This window comes from Canariomyces notabilis (genome assembly GCF_033297395.1).
Source record: "Canariomyces notabilis strain CBS 508.74 unplaced genomic scaffold N656scaffold_2, whole genome shotgun sequence".
Taxonomy (NCBI): domain Eukaryota; kingdom Fungi; phylum Ascomycota; class Sordariomycetes; order Sordariales; family Chaetomiaceae; genus Canariomyces; species Canariomyces notabilis.
The window spans coordinates 1785915-1805241 of NW_027041824.1; the positions used below are offsets into that span (position 1 = coordinate 1785915).

Consider the following 19327-nt stretch of genomic DNA (forward strand, 5'->3'; position numbering starts at 1 on the left):
AAAACGTAAAAAAAAAATGTGAAGGACAAGCCCCCCTTTCATCTAATAGTTGGATCAGCCTTTGTATTAATGGGATGAACTTGACGTTGGGGGGTGGGGTGGAAGATTGTAATTCTTAACCGCCAATGTAAACAACTGACTGGCGCCAGCAACGCTGGCAGCCAGGATTCGCAGGCGCCTCCACCGCCCCCGATGGATTGTCGATAGAGGATTTACAGGAATCCCAGAACCTGTTTGACATCACCAAGCGGTCCAATGGACCAAAACTGACCTGGCGCAAAGGGAGAAGCTGGATGAGGCGTGCAAGGAGCTACTGAACGCTCCTTGTTTCCGCCAGTACTTCCTACGACACCTACAGGAGCCCACCGTCGAGGAAGACCCAGTATTGGAGCGCAAGGGTGAGGTTGGCAGGGCGCTGTATAGCATGCCTGCAACCACGAGCTTGGCCGTCTGAAGCCCCTGGCGGCGCGCCCGAAGGCTGGAGAAAAACCGACGGCCGGATCCGTCGCTGCCGCCGCGCTCAGATAGATAACTAGGTGGTGTATCCACTACGCGCAGACTCTCGTCCCTGCAGGTGCTCGCCGTTATGACATCCCCCCGGAGATGTATATGGATCCCAGGATCCAGAGTGCCTTGGCGAGACTATTCAGCAAGATATTATCCGTAGGGTGCAAGAACACTGCAAGAATCCGTCTTCAGTATTTGCCCAACACTCGTGACTCTGCGCCGATATTAGAAAAAGTTGAATCCGAGGCTGACCGTCGCTCAGAAGGAAATCGGTTGCACGGGAGAGGTAAGGATCCAACAGAAAGTGAGTCCTTTGCAGGCAGGTGGTCTAACAGGTCGGCGATGGACATGAAGTTTCCCAAGGCGACCGACAAATCCGCCTAAGCGGCTCATGGCCGGGGAGCTACTTCGTACAGATTGAGATGTTTACCCGCGCGAGCCCCTGTGCATGCCTATGACCGAGACACCTGCGCCAACGTCGTGTCAACCCAGTTCGGGTTTCCCATCCCTGGCATCTTCTGCAGCTGGCAATATTCATGTTTTCCATGCCCATTCCGCGCTTTCCCATCTTCAAGCGGATGGCTACCAGAGCTTATGCTCCTGGTTTCCTTTCTGGTTGGCGAAATGACACTTTGTTCATCGTAAAGCTGTGTATTCAGCAAAACAAGGCAAATCGAGAATGTTGTTGTAGTATTCCGAATCAGGTATGTACAGTACATACGGTTTTCTCGCTCTTGGGAAGACGTCTGGTTCGGCGCTCTGAGGCGGCATCTGATGTTGTGTCCCTGGAGATTCCCGTCCCTGGGTCGATCCGCTAAGATGCCCCGCCGCCCTAAAGGTGGGGCTCAGTCGACCAAGCATGGCTAGGATTACCCCTGACACCGCTGCTGGGGCAGGCGGGAAGCGGGGGAGCAACGCCTGCCTGAAGTAAACACAAGTTCCTTGGCCATTTGGTTGCTCCAGGGTCAGCCCCACGCCGCACTGTCCGGGACTCGACTGGAGCACCCAAACACACCGTGATGCATGTGCAACGAAGACCGCTATCCCGCATATCTTGATTTTCTTTCCGCGGTGTAGAAAAGCTCACGTCTGACAATCTTAAGCCTTCATTTGCTGTGCTGCATTTCCGCATTCTCTGATCTTCGCCTACTGTTTTAGCGCCGAAGGTCAATTGTACTGTACAGAGGTATGAAGGCACATGCCCTCCAACAACGAAACACTTACACCATTTGGCGGCCTGGATTTGCGCGCAGCCAAACCTTATTTACCTTTTGCTTAGCAGGCAGCATATCATACCGTTCATGGCCGACGGACAGCTAACCAAGACCTCTGCAGCGCTTCCTTCCCTGGCTTCGCTCTCCGATCACAGTTAGCCAAATCACAGTCGACCTAACGCTAAATTGCGACTCGCTCGATTGCGCATCTCGAAAGCCAACCAAGCTAACCAAATCTCCAAGCACCCCATCCCGCATCTTATCTCCGCTGCTGTTGCCGTTCGCACGATCAGCGCCTGCCATCTCTATCGGCTACATCGAACGTCCCTGGCAGTATATAAGCTACTTGGGGCACATGAGCCACTTGTCTGCTGCCGGCACCAACAACCTTGTCTCACTTGCCTGGCCGAGAAAGAGATAGACGACATCACCATGGCGGATCGCGAGAACAGGGAATACGACGACGCCGAGGGCTCACCCGATCCGGCGTTGCTGTATACGAAGGAATACTGCATTGGTTGGTTTACCTCGCCCCAGAAACGGTTCCATGCTATGGGAAGACACCGCCAGCTGATAGAAACCCAGGCGGAGGAAGCTTTGGCAAGGTCTACAAAGGGTATTCAGTCCCAACCCGCTCCAATACCCAATCCCTTTGGCTGATAACTGGGTAGGGTGGACAAGCGCACAGGCCAGGCCGTTGCCATCAAAGTGATCGACATAGAGAGTGCTGAAGACGAGGTCGAGGATATCATCCAGGAGATTGCCATCCTCTCCGAACTCCAATCGCCTTATGTCACAAAATACTACGGCTCCTACGCCAAGGGTGCCGAGTTATGGATCGTCATGGAGTTTTGCTCTGGTGGCAGCTGCGCCGACCTGATGAAGCCGGGCTTGATCGGCGAGGAATATATTGCCATCATCGTCCGAGAGCTGTTGCTCGGCCTCGATTATCTGCATTCAGACAAGAAGCTACACCGAGACGTCAAAGGTACGGAGGGCCCCGCGCCCCGCCTGCTGAGCTTTCATCGAGCTCTTGCTAACCTTGCATAGCGGCCAATGTCCTCCTCGCAGCGAATGGCCAGGTGAAGCTGGCTGATTTCGGTGTCTCCGGCCAGCTATCGGCAACCATGACCAAGAAGAATACCTTCGTCGGAACCCCATTCTGGATGGCACCCGAGGTGATCAAGCAGAGCGGCTACGACCACAAGGCAGACATCTGGTCTCTGGGAATAACCGCTTTGGAACTTGCCAATGGCGAGCCTCCGTACGCAGATATTCATCCCATGAAGGTGCTCTTTTTGATCCCCAAGAATCCCCCGCCGAGGCTCGACGGGAACTTTACCAAGGCCTTCAAAGACTTCATCGAGTTGTGTCTGCAGCGCGACCCCAAAGACCGGCCGTCAGCAAAGGAGCTGCTAAAGCACCCTTTTATTAGAAGGGCGAAAAAGACAAGCTATCTGACGGAGCTTATTGAGCGGTATAACCGGTGGGCCGTCACCCATAAGCAGGATGACGAAGAGACCCTAGCCGGGGACGACGAGGATCAATCCGAGAACAAGAATCCCGCTGACGAGGACATGTGGGATTTTGGAACCGTGCGCTTGGTTGGCGACCGCGGCAACATGATTCATAGGCCAGGCTTACTGAACCCCATGGGCGAGTCGGCGACAAACGCTAGGTCGGCCAGGACATCAGAAAGCTCAGACGACTATGGCGAGAGGAGACGGGAGCCAAGCCCAACCAAGTACGCAGCAGATACGCGAGACACTCTCAAAGCGTTTAGCGGGAGTGGCACGACCAGGCAGGTCTCTCCCCAAAGAAAACCGGTTCCGTCTGCATCCGGTGCGCCCCCGTCGCCGAGCAAGGTCCCCTTGCCACCCTCGCCGCAAAAGCAGCCATCAGGGCCCGAAACCCCCCGCGCATCGCTCATGTCGAAGCCCGTACCGCCGGTCCCGGGGGGCAGCTCACCAGACTACGATCGAGTACTGCAGGAACAGCTGCAGCGAGATATGGGCGTGATGAACCTGGGTTCAGCCATTCAGAGAAGCAGCCGGGGGCAACCCGGTCTTTTCCAGCAACAGTCCCAGCCGTCGCCCTTGCACCCGGCATCGTCTTCATCAACCCTAGTCTCGATGAAGATTCCCGAGATACCCCCGTTCCGGGGAGGCTCACAGCCTCCTCCAGGATCTCAGAAGCCCGCAAACCAGCCACAACAGCAGCCCGCATCTCAGCCCACGATGCATAACAACCCCTCCTCTTTCCGGCAGAACATGAACATCCCACCCCTAATTTCCAAGGAACTTCCCCGCCCGGCAGCTAGCGGGCCCGATGCGCCGCCGTCGTCCGCGAACCCACTTTCGTTCCCGACCCCTGCGCCCGCGAACCCGAACGGCGACCTCGACGCTCTCAACGACGTCATATTTCCCGCCCTCGAGGAGGCTCTCAAGCGCAGGCAGATCAACCTGCAACAAGCGTACCGCCCGGACCAACCCGTCACGCCCAAACAGCAGCGCGCCGAGGCCGCCCACGACAAGATCCGCAAGCTTGTGTACAAGCTCGCTCATGTCTGCAAAGAAATCGACCACTTTGATAAATCCGAGCCTGTGGGCATGGGGAAAGATGTGGGGACTTTTCTGGAGGGTTTGTTGGAGGAGATTTTGGTAAGGGTTGAGCCGCTTGATGAGGAGGCTTGATACCCTGTCTTTGGTCGCTCGTTTGAGGTTCCTTTGTTTACGTCTTATACTTGCTTTTATTTGTCGGGTTGGTCCGGAAAGAGGGTCTGTGATGGTGCGTTCTGTTGCAACACCAGAGTGAAAGGGGCCGAAAGAGGTTGAGGCTGAGTGAGGCAGGAGAGATACCCAGAGGCAGAGAAGTTGGAGTGTTTTCAGGGTTGCGTCGAGTATTGGCTTTGGCCGTTTGATATGTGTTTTATGAGCACGGTCACTTGTTTGTCTTGTACTTTTTAGTCGGTCCGTCGGCTTTTGCTTCGTTTGGGGTCTAAGCTATGACGAGGGTATACATGTGCCAACTCGGGATATGCCCTTGTACCGTCTGTGTATGTTGTGGTTTGTTGTTCATGAGCACGTGGGAATGGGCAGGGAGTGTTGGGATGTGGAATGTCACTCCTGAGGTTCGCATCGCAGGGCGGTTTGTTGCTGTTCTCACCTGTTGTGTGTACGTCTGCCTGTCCTGTCGCGCAGATTTTCTTGAGGAGACAGGATGCCTTGTTCAACGCTACATATTGGCTTACGGAAGGAACACAACTGACAAGGGCGGATAATCGAGAACTCGAGCACTCGGACGCCACGATGGAGATACATTCAGCACCTTAGGATGGTACGTCTAGAAGAGACATCGACAGGCAATTCCTAGCACATGCTGTACCTCTCCCCCTTTCAATACCCTCTCTGACTTACAGTTGATCCATCAGCTTCGAGGCAACATAGTCGGTGTTGATTCCCCAGGTGGAAGCCGTGCTTTGCAGATACAGCACCCCGTCCTCAACAACCACCTCGCAGTACGACTCGTACCGGAGCTTGTCAACGATACGGAACGCGTACTCGTTTGTGCTGACGGCCTCGAGCAGGCCCTCGCGCACCATGTCGTCCTCGCCCACCTTGATGTACTTCATCTGAAACGCCAGCGCGTCGAAATAGCGGTACATGGACTCGCCAAAGTTCTTCTCCCAATCACTTGGCGCGTTGCTGCCGGCGGCCCTGAGTTTGGCAAAGGTGTCGGCAAAGTTTGGGTTCAGCGTGACCTGCTCCTCGGGCTTGCCCAGCAGCGTCGCGATGGTCCTGCGCACGTCGTCGATTTTGGCGTCGTACTCGAGCCGGATGTTGATGCGCGCCAGGAAGCTCAGGGGGTTGGATTTGTCAGCGGTCGGGCCTGGTGGCGCGGCGTTGAGGGCCGGGATCAGGACCGAGTCCTGCAGGCAGTAGTCCATGTTGGTGCCGAGGTAGCCCTCGACGAAGAGGATGCGCAGCTTGCCGTCGTCTGTGACGTCGCACCCGCCGTATGAGAAGCGCGGCGGGTCGGAATCTTCCAGGTCGAGCGTCAGCACGTGCGCGTGGCAGATGGCGTTGAGCTCGTTGTTGAAGTCGGCGAGGCTGAGCTTGCCGCCGACGTATTTTAGTTGGAAAATGGCGCCCTCGATGTAGCTGTGGGCTGATTAGTCTTCTGATATGGGGAGATATAAGTACTAACTTGAAGGTATGTAGCTAGGTGCTCGTACCTCTTGATACAGCTTCCGAGCGAGTCCTTGGCGTACCCATCTCCATGATAGGGCCAGATGCTGTTTGGGTTGATGTCGATGGTCCAGGGAGTGCCCAAGACTTCGGAGAGCTGTCTCTCCAGGTCGGCCTTATTGTTCTCCCATTCATCGCGGACTGAGAACAGTTGTTAGTATGCTCAAGCACGGATGGAGTGGTCTTGGTATCTTTCTTACCATTCTTGCGCACGGCAAGTGGGAGCTTGTCAGCAGGCGGGAGACGGCCCATGGTGCTAAGATGGATAGTCTTTGACGTATTAATTGGAATTGACGACGCCAGTGTTGACGACAGGAATGCCACAGTCTCATCTCAGCGAAGCAGAGTTTGACCTCATTTATACTCAAAACTCTTCCCATAAAAAGCACTAGACCCCCCATGCCCAGCCATTCAGGAGCATCTGTCAAACTGCCTGACCACGGGGCTGAAGTGAAGCCACACTAGGCATGTACGATTCGGGATGCCTTTCTAGACCCTGTAGCTTAAGCACAGACTCCGGTAGGTCGTGAGTCCAATGCCGGCGCCTTCGCACTGGTAGTCATGATGGGAAATCTCAGGCAGATGCTAGGATCAGGGGGAGAGTCACACAACGACCTGTGATCCATGGTCCTTGCTGCAGGAGGCACACCACAAGGAAAGATTCTCACCGCTGTGGTGGTGAAAATGAGGAGGTTGAGCCGGCGGTCTAATCTAAGGAGGGGTTGGAGAGGCTTGGAGCACCGTGCAGGGGGTGCTTTGATGCGGCATGCACTGAAATCGAGAGAGATGGTGTGGCAGCGAGGGTTTCTTGCTTTGTGGTTACTGTACTTGTACAACAAAATAGATGACGGTCCGATGAGGGGTGATGAATGTGTGGAACGGGACACGGGAAGTCCTCAACCCGCTGCAGTCCAACGGCGACGAGCTCAGCTTCTCAATGAGGTTTGTCCCCGCCATCGCCAAAACTGTGGCTTGCAGAAGGACCTGCTGGGCGTCGCCAAGACAAACCCCGGCATTCAGCTCTGCGTTTTGGGAGCATGTTTATGTCTTTCAGGGGGTTACTGCATCTGGGGTGGTCAAGACAAGCTGCCTCCGTTGATGAGGGCCGAGATGGCTTTAAAATGGCCATGGATTCACGACCAGCCGATGGATGGCATGAGAGATGGATATTCTGACAAACTGAGTCCACCGATTCTCTCGCTCTCGAGTTTGTAAACCTGCAATAACCCAGCAACTCAAGTACTCAACCATGCCCTCACTGTATGCACCCTTCTAACCTTCCTTGTGCACATGGCTAACCCAGACACCAACAGACCACTCAAAGTCCAAGTCGGCATCCGCGACCACTGGGTCAAAGAGGATGGCCCGCTTCAGAAAGCCATTAAGGACCTAGAGGCTCTCCTCGGACACGACGTCGTCGTAGAGCCGGAATGGAACCTCCTCATCGCCGAGCTGGACGACTTCTACGAAGACAAGGGCAACCTTGTCGCCGTCATCGCCGACTGTGTCCAGGTCTGGATCAAGAGCATGATGGAACTGCTGGAAGATCCGGCGAACGAGTCATGGACAGACACTGTTCTTGAAAAGGTCCCCGTGCGCTTGCGGGTGATTGTCGAGGTTGCGCCCTCAGACAAGGCCTCGTCGTCGTGGTCGGAGCAGCGTAGTGCCTTCGTCGTCAGTCTCCCCAAGAAGCAGGTCTACCGCGCAGCGGCATTGTTTCCCACTTTCCGCGGCGACCTTCTTGCTTGCTTCGACTCCAACAAGAAGCCTCAACTGCCAGACAAGACCGCGGGAGCCGCGGATGACTGGGCTGGCGTAGAAGTCGACGGCGAGACCGGCAAGCCGTTGGTGGTTGACCACCCCAAGAGTGCGCGACCAGCGGCGCGGCCCAAGACCGAGTTTCTCCCCAGCGTGGCGTCCATGCCCCGGCCTGATCTGCTCCTGACTCAACCGCCCTACCACCTCACCATGCACGAAGGAAACAGACACATTGAGCTTCAATGCAGCCACAGTCCATCCCTGCAGTTCCTTTCCGATTATCTGAAGCGGTGGTGCCGCATCAACCACCATGATACGTCCAATGTAAAGAGTCCCCGACTCCCTGTTGATGATCCAGAGCCAGCCTCGGGCACATGCTGACCGTAATCCGTCAAGCCGCCTGCAGTCCAGATCATACTTCACCAATCGGCGTTTGGAATGGGCGAGATGTTTGATCGGCTGGTCCTTAGCACCCAAGAGACCAGATACACAAGTCAATTCCAGGTCACAGCTCCCATGTTGGTGGCCCTCATTGAGGGCACCCTGGGATATGACCTCGTGTCGACTTATAGCGGGTGGACTTTTCGAAGGGATACCGAGTTCAAGACCCTGTGATGCCAATATTTGCTTCTTCTGAGCTTCTGTTGGGACTTGGATCTCTGAGTTCCCTGAGTTTTTGTCTGGAAAAGGGGGAGGTTTGCAAGTTTCTTCTTCTTAGGTGGGCAGTTTGGATCCGCTGTCATCAATTCAGATAGCCTGCCCGGCTAGCTCAATCGGTAGAGCGTGAGACTCTTATGGGTTCTCCGTAATCTCAAGGTTGTGGGTTCGACCCCCACGTCGGGCTCAATTCCCGTCGCGACTTGATTTTTTTGCTCGTCATTTATTCCCCTCGGGTATCGCTAATAAATACGCCCCCTTCTATGTCATATCCTTTGCGCAAAGGAGCTGCGTATCTAGGCTTCTCCGACCCAGCGAGTGTAGATCTTCGCTTCCCAAGGAAATAAGGGTTCGCGCCCAAACCACTCTGCCGGAACGTCTCTGCCTTGCGATATCTCTCGCCAACCGCTCTCGCCCTTGCCGGGCCAGTTGGGGATCACATATTCCGAACCAGACGTACTCTCATTACTAAAATTCGCAACAATAAGCACCGGTTGCTTGCCGTCACCAACCTTGCCTCTCCGCCAGGCCATGATCTTTCCCCCGCGAGCCTCGCTGACATGGAAAAAATCGGTCTCGTTCTCGCCCAGAGCAGGGCACACTGTCCGAAACTTTACCAGGTTCGCCACATATCGAAACAACTCTTGGCGCCACCCTCCTTCATCCTTCCGGGCATAATTGACCGGATCGGTCTGCTTTTTGCCCATGTCGACGCTGCGATCCATCTGGTCGGCAAATTCCTCGCCTGCAAAGATCATCGGAATTCCCACACTAGTCAGCAGCAGCGCAAACGCCAGTTTAGCCCTCCTTTCAATGTCCGATATGCCGTTGTTGACCAAGAAGTTGTACAGCCGTTCTTTGCGGAGTCCCTCTATATCGTGCGACGTGATGTAGTTGACTGCTTGAATACCCTCCCTAAAGCTTGCGCCGTTGATGTCGTCCAGCCTGCAGTCCACGAGCTTGCGGACAGTCCACTCGAAATTGTCCCCGCTTGCCGACTCGCCCAAGATGACTGCCCGCAATCTGCCTTGCCAATGCTCGTTCCACAAAGCGTCAAGGGCACCTTGGTGGATGACGGACACTGGCATAGAAAGCTCTTCGCCAATAACCAGAAACTTCGTCGGGTCAGCCGAGGGGCCGTATCTTGCGTTGTAAAGCTCCCAAGCACGATCCCTGTAGGAACGCACAAAGTCATAGTTGGCAATGTTGTTCACGCTGTCGATCCGTAATCCGCCGACCCCGAAGTCCTGCATCCACCGTGCAAGGTGTGAGCGGTGGAATGTCCATGAGGGGCGTACCTCTACCGTGCCCTGTCCCGTCTCCGGGTCGTAAGAAGGAGTGGTGCGGATATATCGCCATAGGTTCCCTCCATAGCCATCTCTCAGCTCCCTGTTCCTATGGGACTGATAACTATCCGGGTTATTTGGTTCCAGAGAAGCCCTCAGGTGGAAGGTATCCCAGTCGATGTAGCTGTACGAATCGTGCCCAAACGCCATGACCACGTCGGTAAAGAGGCGGACATGCTGGGAGTGGATCGTACCGACAAGACGACTTAAATCAGACGATGAACCAAGATCGTAGTCGGTTGCAAAGTAATGAGCTGTTGCGTAGCCCCATTCGCCCTTGGCCTTTGCGTCTGCGACGGGCAGGAGCTCAAGCGCATTGATGCCCAGGTCACTTAGGATGGCCTGCTCACGAACGGCAGATATAGATGCGAAGCGACTGCCATTGACCGCTGGGTCGAAAAGAGCTAAAACATCGGCAAACGTTCCGGCATCTACCTCAATCCCGCGGGAGTCGTTGCCGGCCCTAGCCCAGGAGGTAGGAAGCTCATAGATGACAAGATTATGATTCCTGGGAAGTGCAGCTAGGTCAGGAGTGGGAGGCAGCTGAGGCTCGGTGCCGTCGATATCACAGGGCCAAAGCTTGTCATCGTGGTATTTGATAACCGAGGCGGGCTGATATAGTGCACTGTCGTTGGCAGTCGTGGCCACGCTGTAATCGACGGTGAAAGCAAATGGGTCTGTCACCAACATCACGCCCCTTTTCTCGAGGGACGTGTCCGAGATCTCGAACCAGTAGCGGTAGACTTGCCCGTCCTGGAGAGGCGGCGAGATAGAGCCAGGACTGAGCGCCCACAAAGACGTCTTGCCCTGGAAAGGTGCAAGTGGTGCTCTGGCAGTCTGATCAAAGGCGTCGCCGTCTTTGACACCGATGACAAGATTGGGTGGAGAGGAGGTTCCGCCAGGTAGCCACAAGACGAAATTGTCAAGGCGTAGGTTGAGAATGTCGACGGGGTACATCGCGAGGATCTGATCGTTCAATCAATGGAGCAGCAAGTGTTGACAGGGCGATGACAATGCAGTGGTATCATGCCATGCATCCGGTGCCGATTGATAGCTGGGTTTATATGGCTGGGAACTGGGAGGGATCTAACATCCCTGAAATCCCTCAGGAAAGCGCCATCGCTGACGCCGTGCGAGGCAAGTCCTCGGAACTAGTCAGGGCTGAGTCAAGTGCTCCCCAACTGGCCCCATGCGGTGAGACAGCTGGAAAGAACAGTCGGTGACAGGCCATCGTGATATCTATCGACTATCACATGCTGCCCATGCCTCCGCGGGATGTAATACGCGCTCTGAATAACTTGCTGGTGACAAGCCATGATAAATGCTCCAGGAGCCATCGCATCGTTGGGCGTTTCCATTAAGATGCGCAACTTCAGTCGTGAAGTTGGACCGAGCCTCGAGAGTTCTGGTGTCTTGGTGAGATGTTGCTTATCCTCTTCTTATCCAAGTTGGCTTCACTCAACTGATAAGAAGAAAATGGCGTTAGAAAATGCCAGCGGCTTTTGCAGACGTCACAGGTGGGACAAGCTGCGCTAGCCCTTCCAGGCCTAGCGCGGGCTTTGCGTCGCTTTAGAGTGACCCACTCTTCCGGGTCGATGGAGACTGAAAAGAACTCGGCCAACAAGGCAGTGGGCAGGCACTGAGAAGACTGCTTCTGTTTTTTGCGGCATTTGCTCTTCGGTCCTCTTCTTGCCTTGCAACACTTTGCTTCTTCACAGGTTCAACACATAAGAGCACGCTCGTGTAATCACGCCAATTGCCATGTTCAGGACCCAATCTCCCAAGATGTTGTCGAGGAACTCTGCACGCGCTGCCCAGGTAGGTGCTCATCCTATTTTTGCCTCCCCTCGTTGCTCTGTCGCATGCCGGATCCCGCCAGTGCTTGTTGGGTTATTTCTCTAACTTTCCTTCACAGCGCATGCTCAGGGCGGCCGCTCAGCCCTCACAGCGCTTGAACTTGGCCCGTGGTTTCGCCAGCGTCAGCGATGCTCCGTCCCAGACCGTTCAATCCGATATCTTCAAGCCTACAAAGTACGGCGGCAAGTACACGGTGACGCTCATTCCCGGAGATGGTATCGGCGCCGAGGTTGCCGAGAGCGTGAAGACCATTTTCAAGGCCGACAATGTGCCCATCACATGGGAGCAGATCGAGGTATCCGGTCTGTCAGACGCAACGCCGGCTGGCCGCACAGAGGAGGCGTTCCAAGAGGCCGTCGCATCTCTTAGGCGAAACAAGCTCGGCCTCAAGGGCATTCTGCACACGCCTATTAGCCGGTCCGGCCACCAGAGCTTCAACGTGGCCATGCGCCAGGAGCTCGACATCTACGCCTCCATCTCCCTGGTCAAGAACATCCCCGGCCTCAAGACACGCCACCAGAACGTCGATCTGTGCATCATCCGCGAGAACACCGAGGGTGAATACAGCGGTCTCGAGCACCAGAGCGTCCCCGGCGTCGTCGAGTCGCTCAAGATCATCACGCGGACCAAGTCTGAGCGCATCGCCAAGTTTGCCTTCAGCTTCGCCCTCGCCAACAACCGCAAGAAGGTTACTTGCATCCACAAGGCCAACATCATGAAGCTGGCCGACGGCCTCTTCCGCGACACTTTCAATAGGCTGGGCAAGGACTATCCCCAGCTCCAATGCAACGACATGATTGTCGACAACGCCTCGATGCAGTGCGTCAGCAGGCCGCAGCAGTTCGACGTCATGGTCATGCCCAACCTGTACGGCGGTATCCTGTCCAACATTGCTGCCGCACTTGTCGGCGGCCCGGGTGTTGTCCCCGGTTGCAACATGGGCCGTGATGTCGCCGTCTTCGAGCCCGGTTGCAGACACGTCGGTCTCGACATCAAGGGCAAGGACCAGGCCAACCCTACCGCCCTCCTTCTCAGCGGCACCATGCTGCTCCGCCACCTCGGCCTGGATGACCATGCCAACCGCATTTCCAACGCAGTCTACGATGTCATTGCCCAAGGGTAAGTTCCAGCGGCCATGCTAGTCATAAGCCTCATGTGCTAACAGCCCTCACAGCAAGGTCCGGACCCGCGACATGGGCGGCGAGGCCACCAACAACGAGTTCACCCGGGCAATCCTCGAGGCTATGGAGAAGGCGCTCTAAAATGGATTCAAACTATTATCAAGTGGGGGCCCTTGATCTAGGCGCGGCATGTACATCATCCAACTTATCCGCGCTCTCGCGGGCATGACACATCTCATTGCCCATATAGAATGCCAGATGGCTGGCCGGCAGCATAGACTGGATAGGCACAGAGCAAGGGGAGGCATGCTGTGGACTTGTATACTGTATGTGGTAGATGTGGCCGGCAGGCGTGCATTCGTCTTTCTTTTGTGCTGTTCCATGTTAATGATATGAAATGTAGCGGAATTGTTGTTTTCAACCGCCTCTTGATCCGTGCCTTAACTTGCAAACGACCCAACTACACACCGCAAGTATTGCAGTCCTTAGACTCCCAAATTCATCGGATGGAGGAAGTCTGGGTGGTGTGGCATGGTCCTGTATGAGCGGCCCATTTCGGTCTACCTCGGAGTCAATTGCGGAGGAACGACGGAGCTATCGGCGACAAGTGGGCCCCAGATACCTCGGTGGAGCCCAACCACACGGGGTTCAAGCCTTCAAGGTCAAAGAATTTTGGGAAAGCATTTCGAATATTTTGTAGCCAGAGACGCCAGACGAGATTGGCTTCAGCCTTGAACAACATCTGGATACTAGAAGGGGCAAGATCAGGGATGGAACTGCTGAATGCTCTTCGAATCGATGCTACCTGTTTAACATTAGGTACCTCCTCCCCGTTAGGCAGTCAACCCGGCCGTTGGGCAAGTCCTCCATGCCAAGTTGCTCCCGTCCTTCGATTTTCGTACTGTAACCAAACTCGCGACCTCACAACGGCAGCCATCTAGACGACTAGTACTAGTAGGGTCTTTGCGACATCCTTTGGCCATGTTCAGTGTCTTAGTCAGGAGAGAAATCAAAAGGATAGCTGGAGGCGCACCTGTGATTAAGGCTGGATCCGCCCCAGCCGTCTCTTTACTCATTCCAGAACCGACCCCGTCTGCACTAGAGAAGTTCGCGAGTCTCGCGCGCAAATATTGGGCCCTTGTGCTCCTCGCCATCCTTACCCCCGGCGGCCTTGCAACGGCGTGCGCAAAGACCAATCCGATTGCCGTGTTCTTCATCAATTTTGTGGCTATCATCCCATCTGCGCACCTAAATTCGCAAGCGCTGCATCGTATCCGTGCTCTGCTGGGAGATATCAAGGGTGCTCTGATCTATATGACCTTCAGGTACCTACCTACTTACGTTGAGTAGTAGCCATTTATTTTTGTTCATGATGCCTGACTTAGGCTGGCAGTAACCTTGTTCTGCTCATCACTCCATCCTTCTCCTGCGCAGCGGCCAGGTTGAGACGCTCAAGACATCTTTGCTGGGTGGTGTTGTATCCATCCTGCTTCTGGTTACGGGAATGAGCTATGTGTTGGGTGGCTACTACCACATGCGTGACGCTAATGGTGACGGCATGGAGCAATATGTTAGTAGCTCAAGCGACAGCCTCTTCGATGGGCGACCTTCTGACTCTGACCTCGACGAGCCTACTGATCCCGACGGCGTCGTCCATCCTGTCGAATGCGTCTGCCGGAACCATCGCGATGCAATCGCGCGGTTCCTCCATCATGCTCATTTTGCTCTACTGTGGCTGGCTGGTCTTTCAGCTCAAGACACACAAGAAGCTCTTCGAACCGGAGGGGGTTCAATACGCGCACCAGCGGGATCAGGAGCAGCGACCGAAGAAGGGTGCGTTATGGCTGCTTGTTGTGAGCTTTGCCGTCACGTCAGCGATTATCGGCGTCCACACAACCTTTGCCGTGGACAACATTGATGCTGTCATCGAGAGTACATCCATCCCGAAATCCTTCATTGGGTTCGTCATGTTGCCGATCCTGAATAACGACCTGACGGCGATATCTTATGCCATTCTAAACAACATGGATTTTGCCGTTCATTCTTCTATCGGGAGGAGCTTGCAGATTACACTGCTGTTCACAGAGGGACTGGTTTTGATCGCATGGCCGCTTGGAATCGTCGACATGAACCTATTGTTCGACACATATCAGGTGTTTGTGCTGTTCCTGTCCACCTTGACCGTAAGCTACATGGCCGGAACTGGTGGAAGGACAAACTGGTATTTATTTCACCTCCCCAAGCAGTTCCTTTCGTAACCTTTGCTTAGAGACCATGATTATTGATGGCTTTCAGGTATAAGGGCGCCGTACTCGTGACAACGTATGTCATTGTTGCGCTTGGATCCTGGACGCCAGAAATTGCATAGCCATGAGCGATACGAACTACACGCATTCAAAAGCCACGTTATATAGCTACATACTCGTCACGCCGCGGTAAGAACGCAATGTCAATCAGAATTCCTAATGTGTGAGTTCCAGGTCTCGGCCAAACCAAGAGTAGGACTTCAGAGAGGGACCTGAGGTGCAAATTGCTAGGTCGTACTTTACATCTTACACCAGGTTCTTGGGTAAATGTGTAGGGCAGAACAGGGCTACAGGCTATCTTATGCTGGCACAAAATCTTGAACGGTAAATGAGACACATACCAGCTTCATAGCTTAGTGGTTAGACACCTATAGCACTGTATTGGCATTTGAAGCTACTACCACTACTACTCCAAGTATAGACCCCTTGTTCAAACTCAGGAGCCCATACTACCTACATAGCATTTTGACTGAACGTTGAACGTTAGGTAACCAGAGTACACTACCTTTACTTTAGCCATTGTCTCCCTTCACACACAAATATGTTAAAATGTGAAGAGAATTTACTAAAGAGCCAAATGTACGTCCAGGAGTCTGGGACCTACCTAGGAGGTAGGAGAGCCCTTGAACCAGCAAAGTGATTCAGTCAAAGACCGCTGCAATGACAACCTAGTCTCAAGTCACACAACATCTGTGTCAGAAAGAAAGGGTCCTTCCTAATCGAGTCTGTGTGCTGAGTGCTCCTACTAAGCATTAATTCTGCGGTTGTTGGGTTCATGCTCAATGTTGTTGGAAATGCAGCCTACAGAGATGGGACTTCGTGCAACCACAGACATGGATTTCAAATTGCTATCTGTACCCTATTGAGGCTTATTCCCCTGGAACACACGAATACCTGTGCTCATTGCCGGATACGGCGGACAAGATGCGAACTGCAGCGAGGGATCCGAGTTCATGACCATGTTCGTCGGCACGCCGCCGCGCGGACATCGGTCAGACTCAGAATCCAGACCGCTACCCTGACCGAATCGATGCTAATGAAGTGCTAATGTCGACTGCATGCATGTGCATGAGGGGTTCCCGAGGACCTAGCTCTCAGTGGTTGCATCCGCTTTCTAACAGCAGCATCTTGCAGTAGGGCTGCAGGAGGGTCTACACCATCAATGTCCGCCCTGAGTCCCTGGATGGAAGGCTGTTGCTTCCGCTAGTGATTGTCTACATACAGCTCTCCATGGCGGTCTTAGGCTAGCGCTAGGCTGTTGAAGAGGGGATTAAGTGGTTAACACTACGCCAAATATGCAGGCCATCGACACTCTACCAACTACAGTCAAGCCCAACTCAAGCAGTCGGGCTAAGCCGTGGGGAGGTTTCCAAATCAGGACAACTCAAGGGGGATTTAACCGGGTTCTTGCGCTGACAGCTGAGGCGTTGGACGATCGAGGCTTTAAGCCAATGGTTTGAGCTAGAAACCACATATGTAGTGTAGTACACACATAAACACGCAACCAACACACCCTCCAACCACTCAACCGCACTCAACTCAGCACGCCCGCTGATGGCCCGTCTGGCCCTGCGCCTCAACGTGAGGGGTAGGGGCGGGAGGGGTCGAAGTGCGAAGCAGGCCCCGAGTTGACCGGTGGACCAAAGTATAAAACTTCCTGAGTCGGTCATTGGCATTGTCTTGAGCCTTCAGTTGCGGAGAGTATGTGAACAAAATCCAGTATCAGCATACCAAACCATCCAAAAGACCCAAGAACTCTATCAGCAGAGAAACTGAGAGAGCAGCCATGAGCGGTAACATTGCTGTCACCGGGGTCTCTACCTCTCCCGGCCCCAATGGTAAGGCTTTCTCGTCGCGTTCAGTGCGCTGCTGGAGTGTAAGACTGAGGCATCAGCCTTGTCTGCCTTTACCGAGTCTTCCCGAACCATCCGGCGTCGCTCCTTTGGATACCATGACTGACACAGTACAGGATCCGTCCCCGTCCGTCGGGAGCTTCGCGATCTAGAGCGAAACTACCCCGACCAGTTCAACCTCTACATCCTCGGTCTCAAGAATCTCGAGGGACAGGACCAGTCCAGACTGACCTCGTACTACCAGATAGCTGGCATCCATGGCATGCCCTACAAGCCCTGGAACGGCGTCGGCAGTCAGACCAACTGGCAGTCGACCAGCGGATTTGGAGGGTACTGCACCCACTCGTCCATCTTGTTCCTGACTTGGCATCGTCCATACCTCGCTCTCTACGAGGCATGTTTCCCTCAAACCGTTCCACGGCTCATTCTGGGACGTGAAAGACTGACCAAACCCTGCAGCAATCGCTTTATAACGCCGTTCAAGAAGTTGCGAGGCAATTCCCAGCCGGTGCCCTTCGTGACAGATACGTTGCGGCGGCCAGAGACTTTCGAGCTCCCTACTTCGACTGGGCAAGCCAGCCGCCTCGGGGAGCATCAGCGTTTCCAAGCCTCTTCACATCGCCCAACATACAGGTAATCGACGTGGATGGCAGGACCAAATCCACTAGCAACCCACTGTACCGATTCGACTTCCGCCCGGCAAATGTCCCTCCCGGAGATCTTCAGCAGGTATGCCGCCTTTGACGTCGACCACCTATCCATTTTCCGAGTGCTAACATCGTAACCAGTGGAGCCGCTACCAAGCCACTGTCCGATACCCGAACAGCCGGGGCCAGTCCCAAGACGCGCGCGTCGCCCCCATCCTTGCCAACGAACTGGCCTCGCTGCGCAGCAACGTCGGCCTCCTGCTGCTGTCTTACACCAACTTCGACGCCTTCAGCTACAACAGGTGGGATCCCAACACGCGGCCGGGCGAGTTCGGCAGTCTGGAGGACGTGCATAATGAGATCCACGACCGGACCGGTGGCGGCGGCCATTTCTCGTCTCTCGAGGTCTCGTCGTTTGATCCCTTCTTCTGGCTGCACCACATGTGAGTTCTTCTCCAGCTTTGCCGCTTCGGAAAGAAGAACAAAAAAAATAGATTCGCTAACGCTTGCTTCTGCCAGCAACGTGGACCGCCTCTGGGCCATCTGGCAAGAGCTGCACCCAGACAGCTACATGTCGCCGCGTCCGGCGCCTTACTCGACGTTCAACTCAACCGGGGGCGAAATGCAGACGGCGAACACGCCCCTGACCCCCTTCTGGGACGCGTCCGGCACCAAGTTCTGGACGTCGGCGCAGATCCGGGACACGACCACGTTCGGGTATGCGTACCCGGAGACGCAGCAGTGGCGGTACCCTGATTATCCAACATACCAGGCCGCGATCCGCCGCGCCGTCACCGCCCTGTACGGCACCAACGTGTTTGCCAACTTCGTCGCCAACGTCGAGAGCCGGCGCGAGGAGCACGCCTTTGCCATGAGCTCGTTGGTGGCGGCGCTAGACGGGGAAAAAGAGGCTAACGGAGCGCCGGTTGAGCCCGAGAAGGCAACCGTGCCCGAGAACGGCCAGGCGGCCGAGGACGCCCAGAAACCCCTTGCAGCCTCTGCCGCCGCCGCCGCCGCTCCTCCCGCTATTGCGGCAGCAGGAGCAGCAGCAGCAGCCACCCCAACCGCCGTCGATTCCTCCACACAGACCGACCCAATCCCTGCCTCGCTCAAGCACCTAGCCCCCTCCAACAAATACCACGACTGGATCGTCAACGTGCGGGCGCAGAAGCACGGTCTGAACCAATCCTTCCGGGTACTCGTCTTCCTCGGTCCCTTCAACGAGTCCGACCCTTCAACTTGGGACACCGAATTCAACTGCGTGGGGCGCGTGTCGGTGCTGGCGCGGTCGGCGACGGAGACGCAGTGCGCAAAGTGCCGCGTCGATGCGGCCGAGGAGCTCATGGTCTCGGGCACGGTGCCCCTGACCTCGGCGCTGCTGCAGGACATTACCGAGGGCGAGGTGGCGAGCCTCAAGCCCGACGACGTGGTGCCCCACCTGCGGGCCAAGCTCGCCTGGAAGGTGGCGCTGTTCGATGGCGAGGAGAGGGACGTCCTGTCGGTCCCCGGCCTCAAGGTCAGTGTGGCGTCTACCGAGGTGACCATCGGGGAGGAGGATGGTCTGCCGGTGTATTCCGGGGAGTATACCGTGTATCCTGAGATCACCGAGGGCAAGCCGGCTGGGTTGGCGGCTGGAGAGCACATCTGAGACTGCTCCGTTTTGGAAAGTGATGGCCGTTGGTTGGCACCAGGTCCAGCTCATTACCAGATGACTTTTGGAAGGGAGAATGGGTATCAGAATTTAGCTGGGAAAAATGAAGAATATAGTAGGCATAACCATGCTTTTGTCGCCGGACCCCAAAACGCCTCCCTAT

The 19327-nt window shown here is 55.1% G+C and overlaps 11 protein-coding genes and 1 non-coding gene across 12 annotated transcripts; 8 read left to right on the forward strand and 4 right to left on the reverse strand.

Moving 5' to 3' along the window:
- The first annotated feature begins 2135 nt into the window (after window positions 1-2135).
- Window positions 2136-2451, forward strand: N656DRAFT_774921 (uncharacterized protein). The gene is made up of 2 exons (XM_064814369.1): window positions 2136-2337; window positions 2393-2451. Exons 1-2 carry the CDS (start codon window positions 2154-2156, stop codon window positions 2431-2433), a joined length of 225 nt encoding a protein of 74 aa, XP_064674178.1. The 5' UTR covers window positions 2136-2153; the 3' UTR covers window positions 2434-2451.
- N656DRAFT_261290 (Pkinase-domain-containing protein) lies at window positions 2345-4626 on the forward strand. Its single transcript, XM_064809042.1, has 2 exons — window positions 2345-2709; window positions 2772-4626. Exons 1-2 carry the CDS (start codon window positions 2565-2567, stop codon window positions 4412-4414), a joined length of 1788 nt encoding a protein of 595 aa, XP_064674179.1. The 5' UTR covers window positions 2345-2564; the 3' UTR covers window positions 4415-4626.
- On the forward strand, window positions 4570-5067 carry N656DRAFT_261014 (uncharacterized protein). The gene has a single exon (XM_064809041.1). The coding sequence runs from the start codon at window positions 4726-4728 to the stop codon at window positions 4999-5001; it is 276 nt and encodes a 91-aa protein (XP_064674180.1). The 5' UTR covers window positions 4570-4725; the 3' UTR covers window positions 5002-5067.
- Window positions 5068-5133: 66 nt separating this feature from the next.
- N656DRAFT_794895 (uncharacterized protein) lies at window positions 5134-6220 on the reverse strand (the record flags this gene model as incomplete). Its single annotated transcript, XM_064817352.1, has 3 exons — window positions 5134-5881; window positions 5956-6109; window positions 6169-6220. The coding sequence occupies 3 exons, from the start codon at window positions 6218-6220 to the stop codon at window positions 5134-5136; spliced, it is 954 nt and encodes a 317-aa protein (XP_064674181.1).
- Window positions 6221-7258: 1038 nt separating this feature from the next.
- On the forward strand, window positions 7259-8778 carry N656DRAFT_811520 (uncharacterized protein; the record flags this gene model as incomplete). Its single annotated transcript, XM_064818375.1, has 2 exons — window positions 7259-8050; window positions 8123-8778. 2 exons carry the CDS (start codon window positions 7259-7261, stop codon window positions 8339-8341), a joined length of 1011 nt encoding a protein of 336 aa, XP_064674182.1. The 3' UTR covers window positions 8342-8778.
- N656DRAFT_t17 lies at window positions 8485-8570 on the forward strand. The gene has a single exon. It is a non-coding gene; the product is annotated as a tRNA-Lys (tRNA).
- Window positions 8680-10686, reverse strand: N656DRAFT_765539 (glycoside hydrolase family 13 protein; the record flags this gene model as incomplete). Its single annotated transcript, XM_064813410.1, has 1 exon — window positions 8680-10686. One exon carries the CDS (start codon window positions 10684-10686, stop codon window positions 8680-8682), a length of 2007 nt encoding a protein of 668 aa, XP_064674183.1.
- An 828-nt stretch (window positions 10687-11514) lies between these two features.
- On the forward strand, window positions 11515-12848 carry N656DRAFT_765540 (uncharacterized protein; the record flags this gene model as incomplete). Its single annotated transcript, XM_064813411.1, has 3 exons — window positions 11515-11547; window positions 11645-12705; window positions 12752-12848. 3 exons carry the CDS (start codon window positions 11515-11517, stop codon window positions 12846-12848), a joined length of 1191 nt encoding a protein of 396 aa, XP_064674184.1.
- Window positions 12849-13315: 467 nt separating this feature from the next.
- N656DRAFT_261006 (uncharacterized protein) lies at window positions 13316-14094 on the reverse strand. The gene has a single exon (XM_064809040.1). It carries the CDS (start codon window positions 13940-13942, stop codon window positions 13541-13543), a length of 402 nt encoding a protein of 133 aa, XP_064674185.1. The 5' UTR covers window positions 13943-14094; the 3' UTR covers window positions 13316-13540.
- A 20-nt stretch (window positions 14095-14114) lies between these two features.
- Window positions 14115-15432, forward strand: N656DRAFT_260882 (uncharacterized protein). The gene is made up of 3 exons (XM_064809039.1): window positions 14115-14277; window positions 14338-14928; window positions 15003-15432. The coding sequence occupies exons 1-3, from the start codon at window positions 14219-14221 to the stop codon at window positions 15073-15075; spliced, it is 723 nt and encodes a 240-aa protein (XP_064674186.1). The 5' UTR covers window positions 14115-14218; the 3' UTR covers window positions 15076-15432.
- Window positions 15433-16206: 774 nt separating this feature from the next.
- On the reverse strand, window positions 16207-16852 carry N656DRAFT_260863 (uncharacterized protein). The gene has a single exon (XM_064809038.1). It carries the CDS (start codon window positions 16687-16689, stop codon window positions 16351-16353), a length of 339 nt encoding a protein of 112 aa, XP_064674187.1. The 5' UTR covers window positions 16690-16852; the 3' UTR covers window positions 16207-16350.
- On the forward strand, window positions 16520-19161 carry N656DRAFT_745817 (Monophenol monooxygenase; the record flags this gene model as incomplete). Its single annotated transcript, XM_064812912.1, has 6 exons — window positions 16520-16851; window positions 16983-17278; window positions 17326-17595; window positions 17655-17956; window positions 18033-18459; window positions 18601-19161. The coding sequence occupies exons 1-6, from the start codon at window positions 16800-16802 to the stop codon at window positions 19159-19161; spliced, it is 1908 nt and encodes a 635-aa protein (XP_064674188.1). The 5' UTR covers window positions 16520-16799.
- Window positions 19162-19327: the final 166 nt, after the last annotated feature.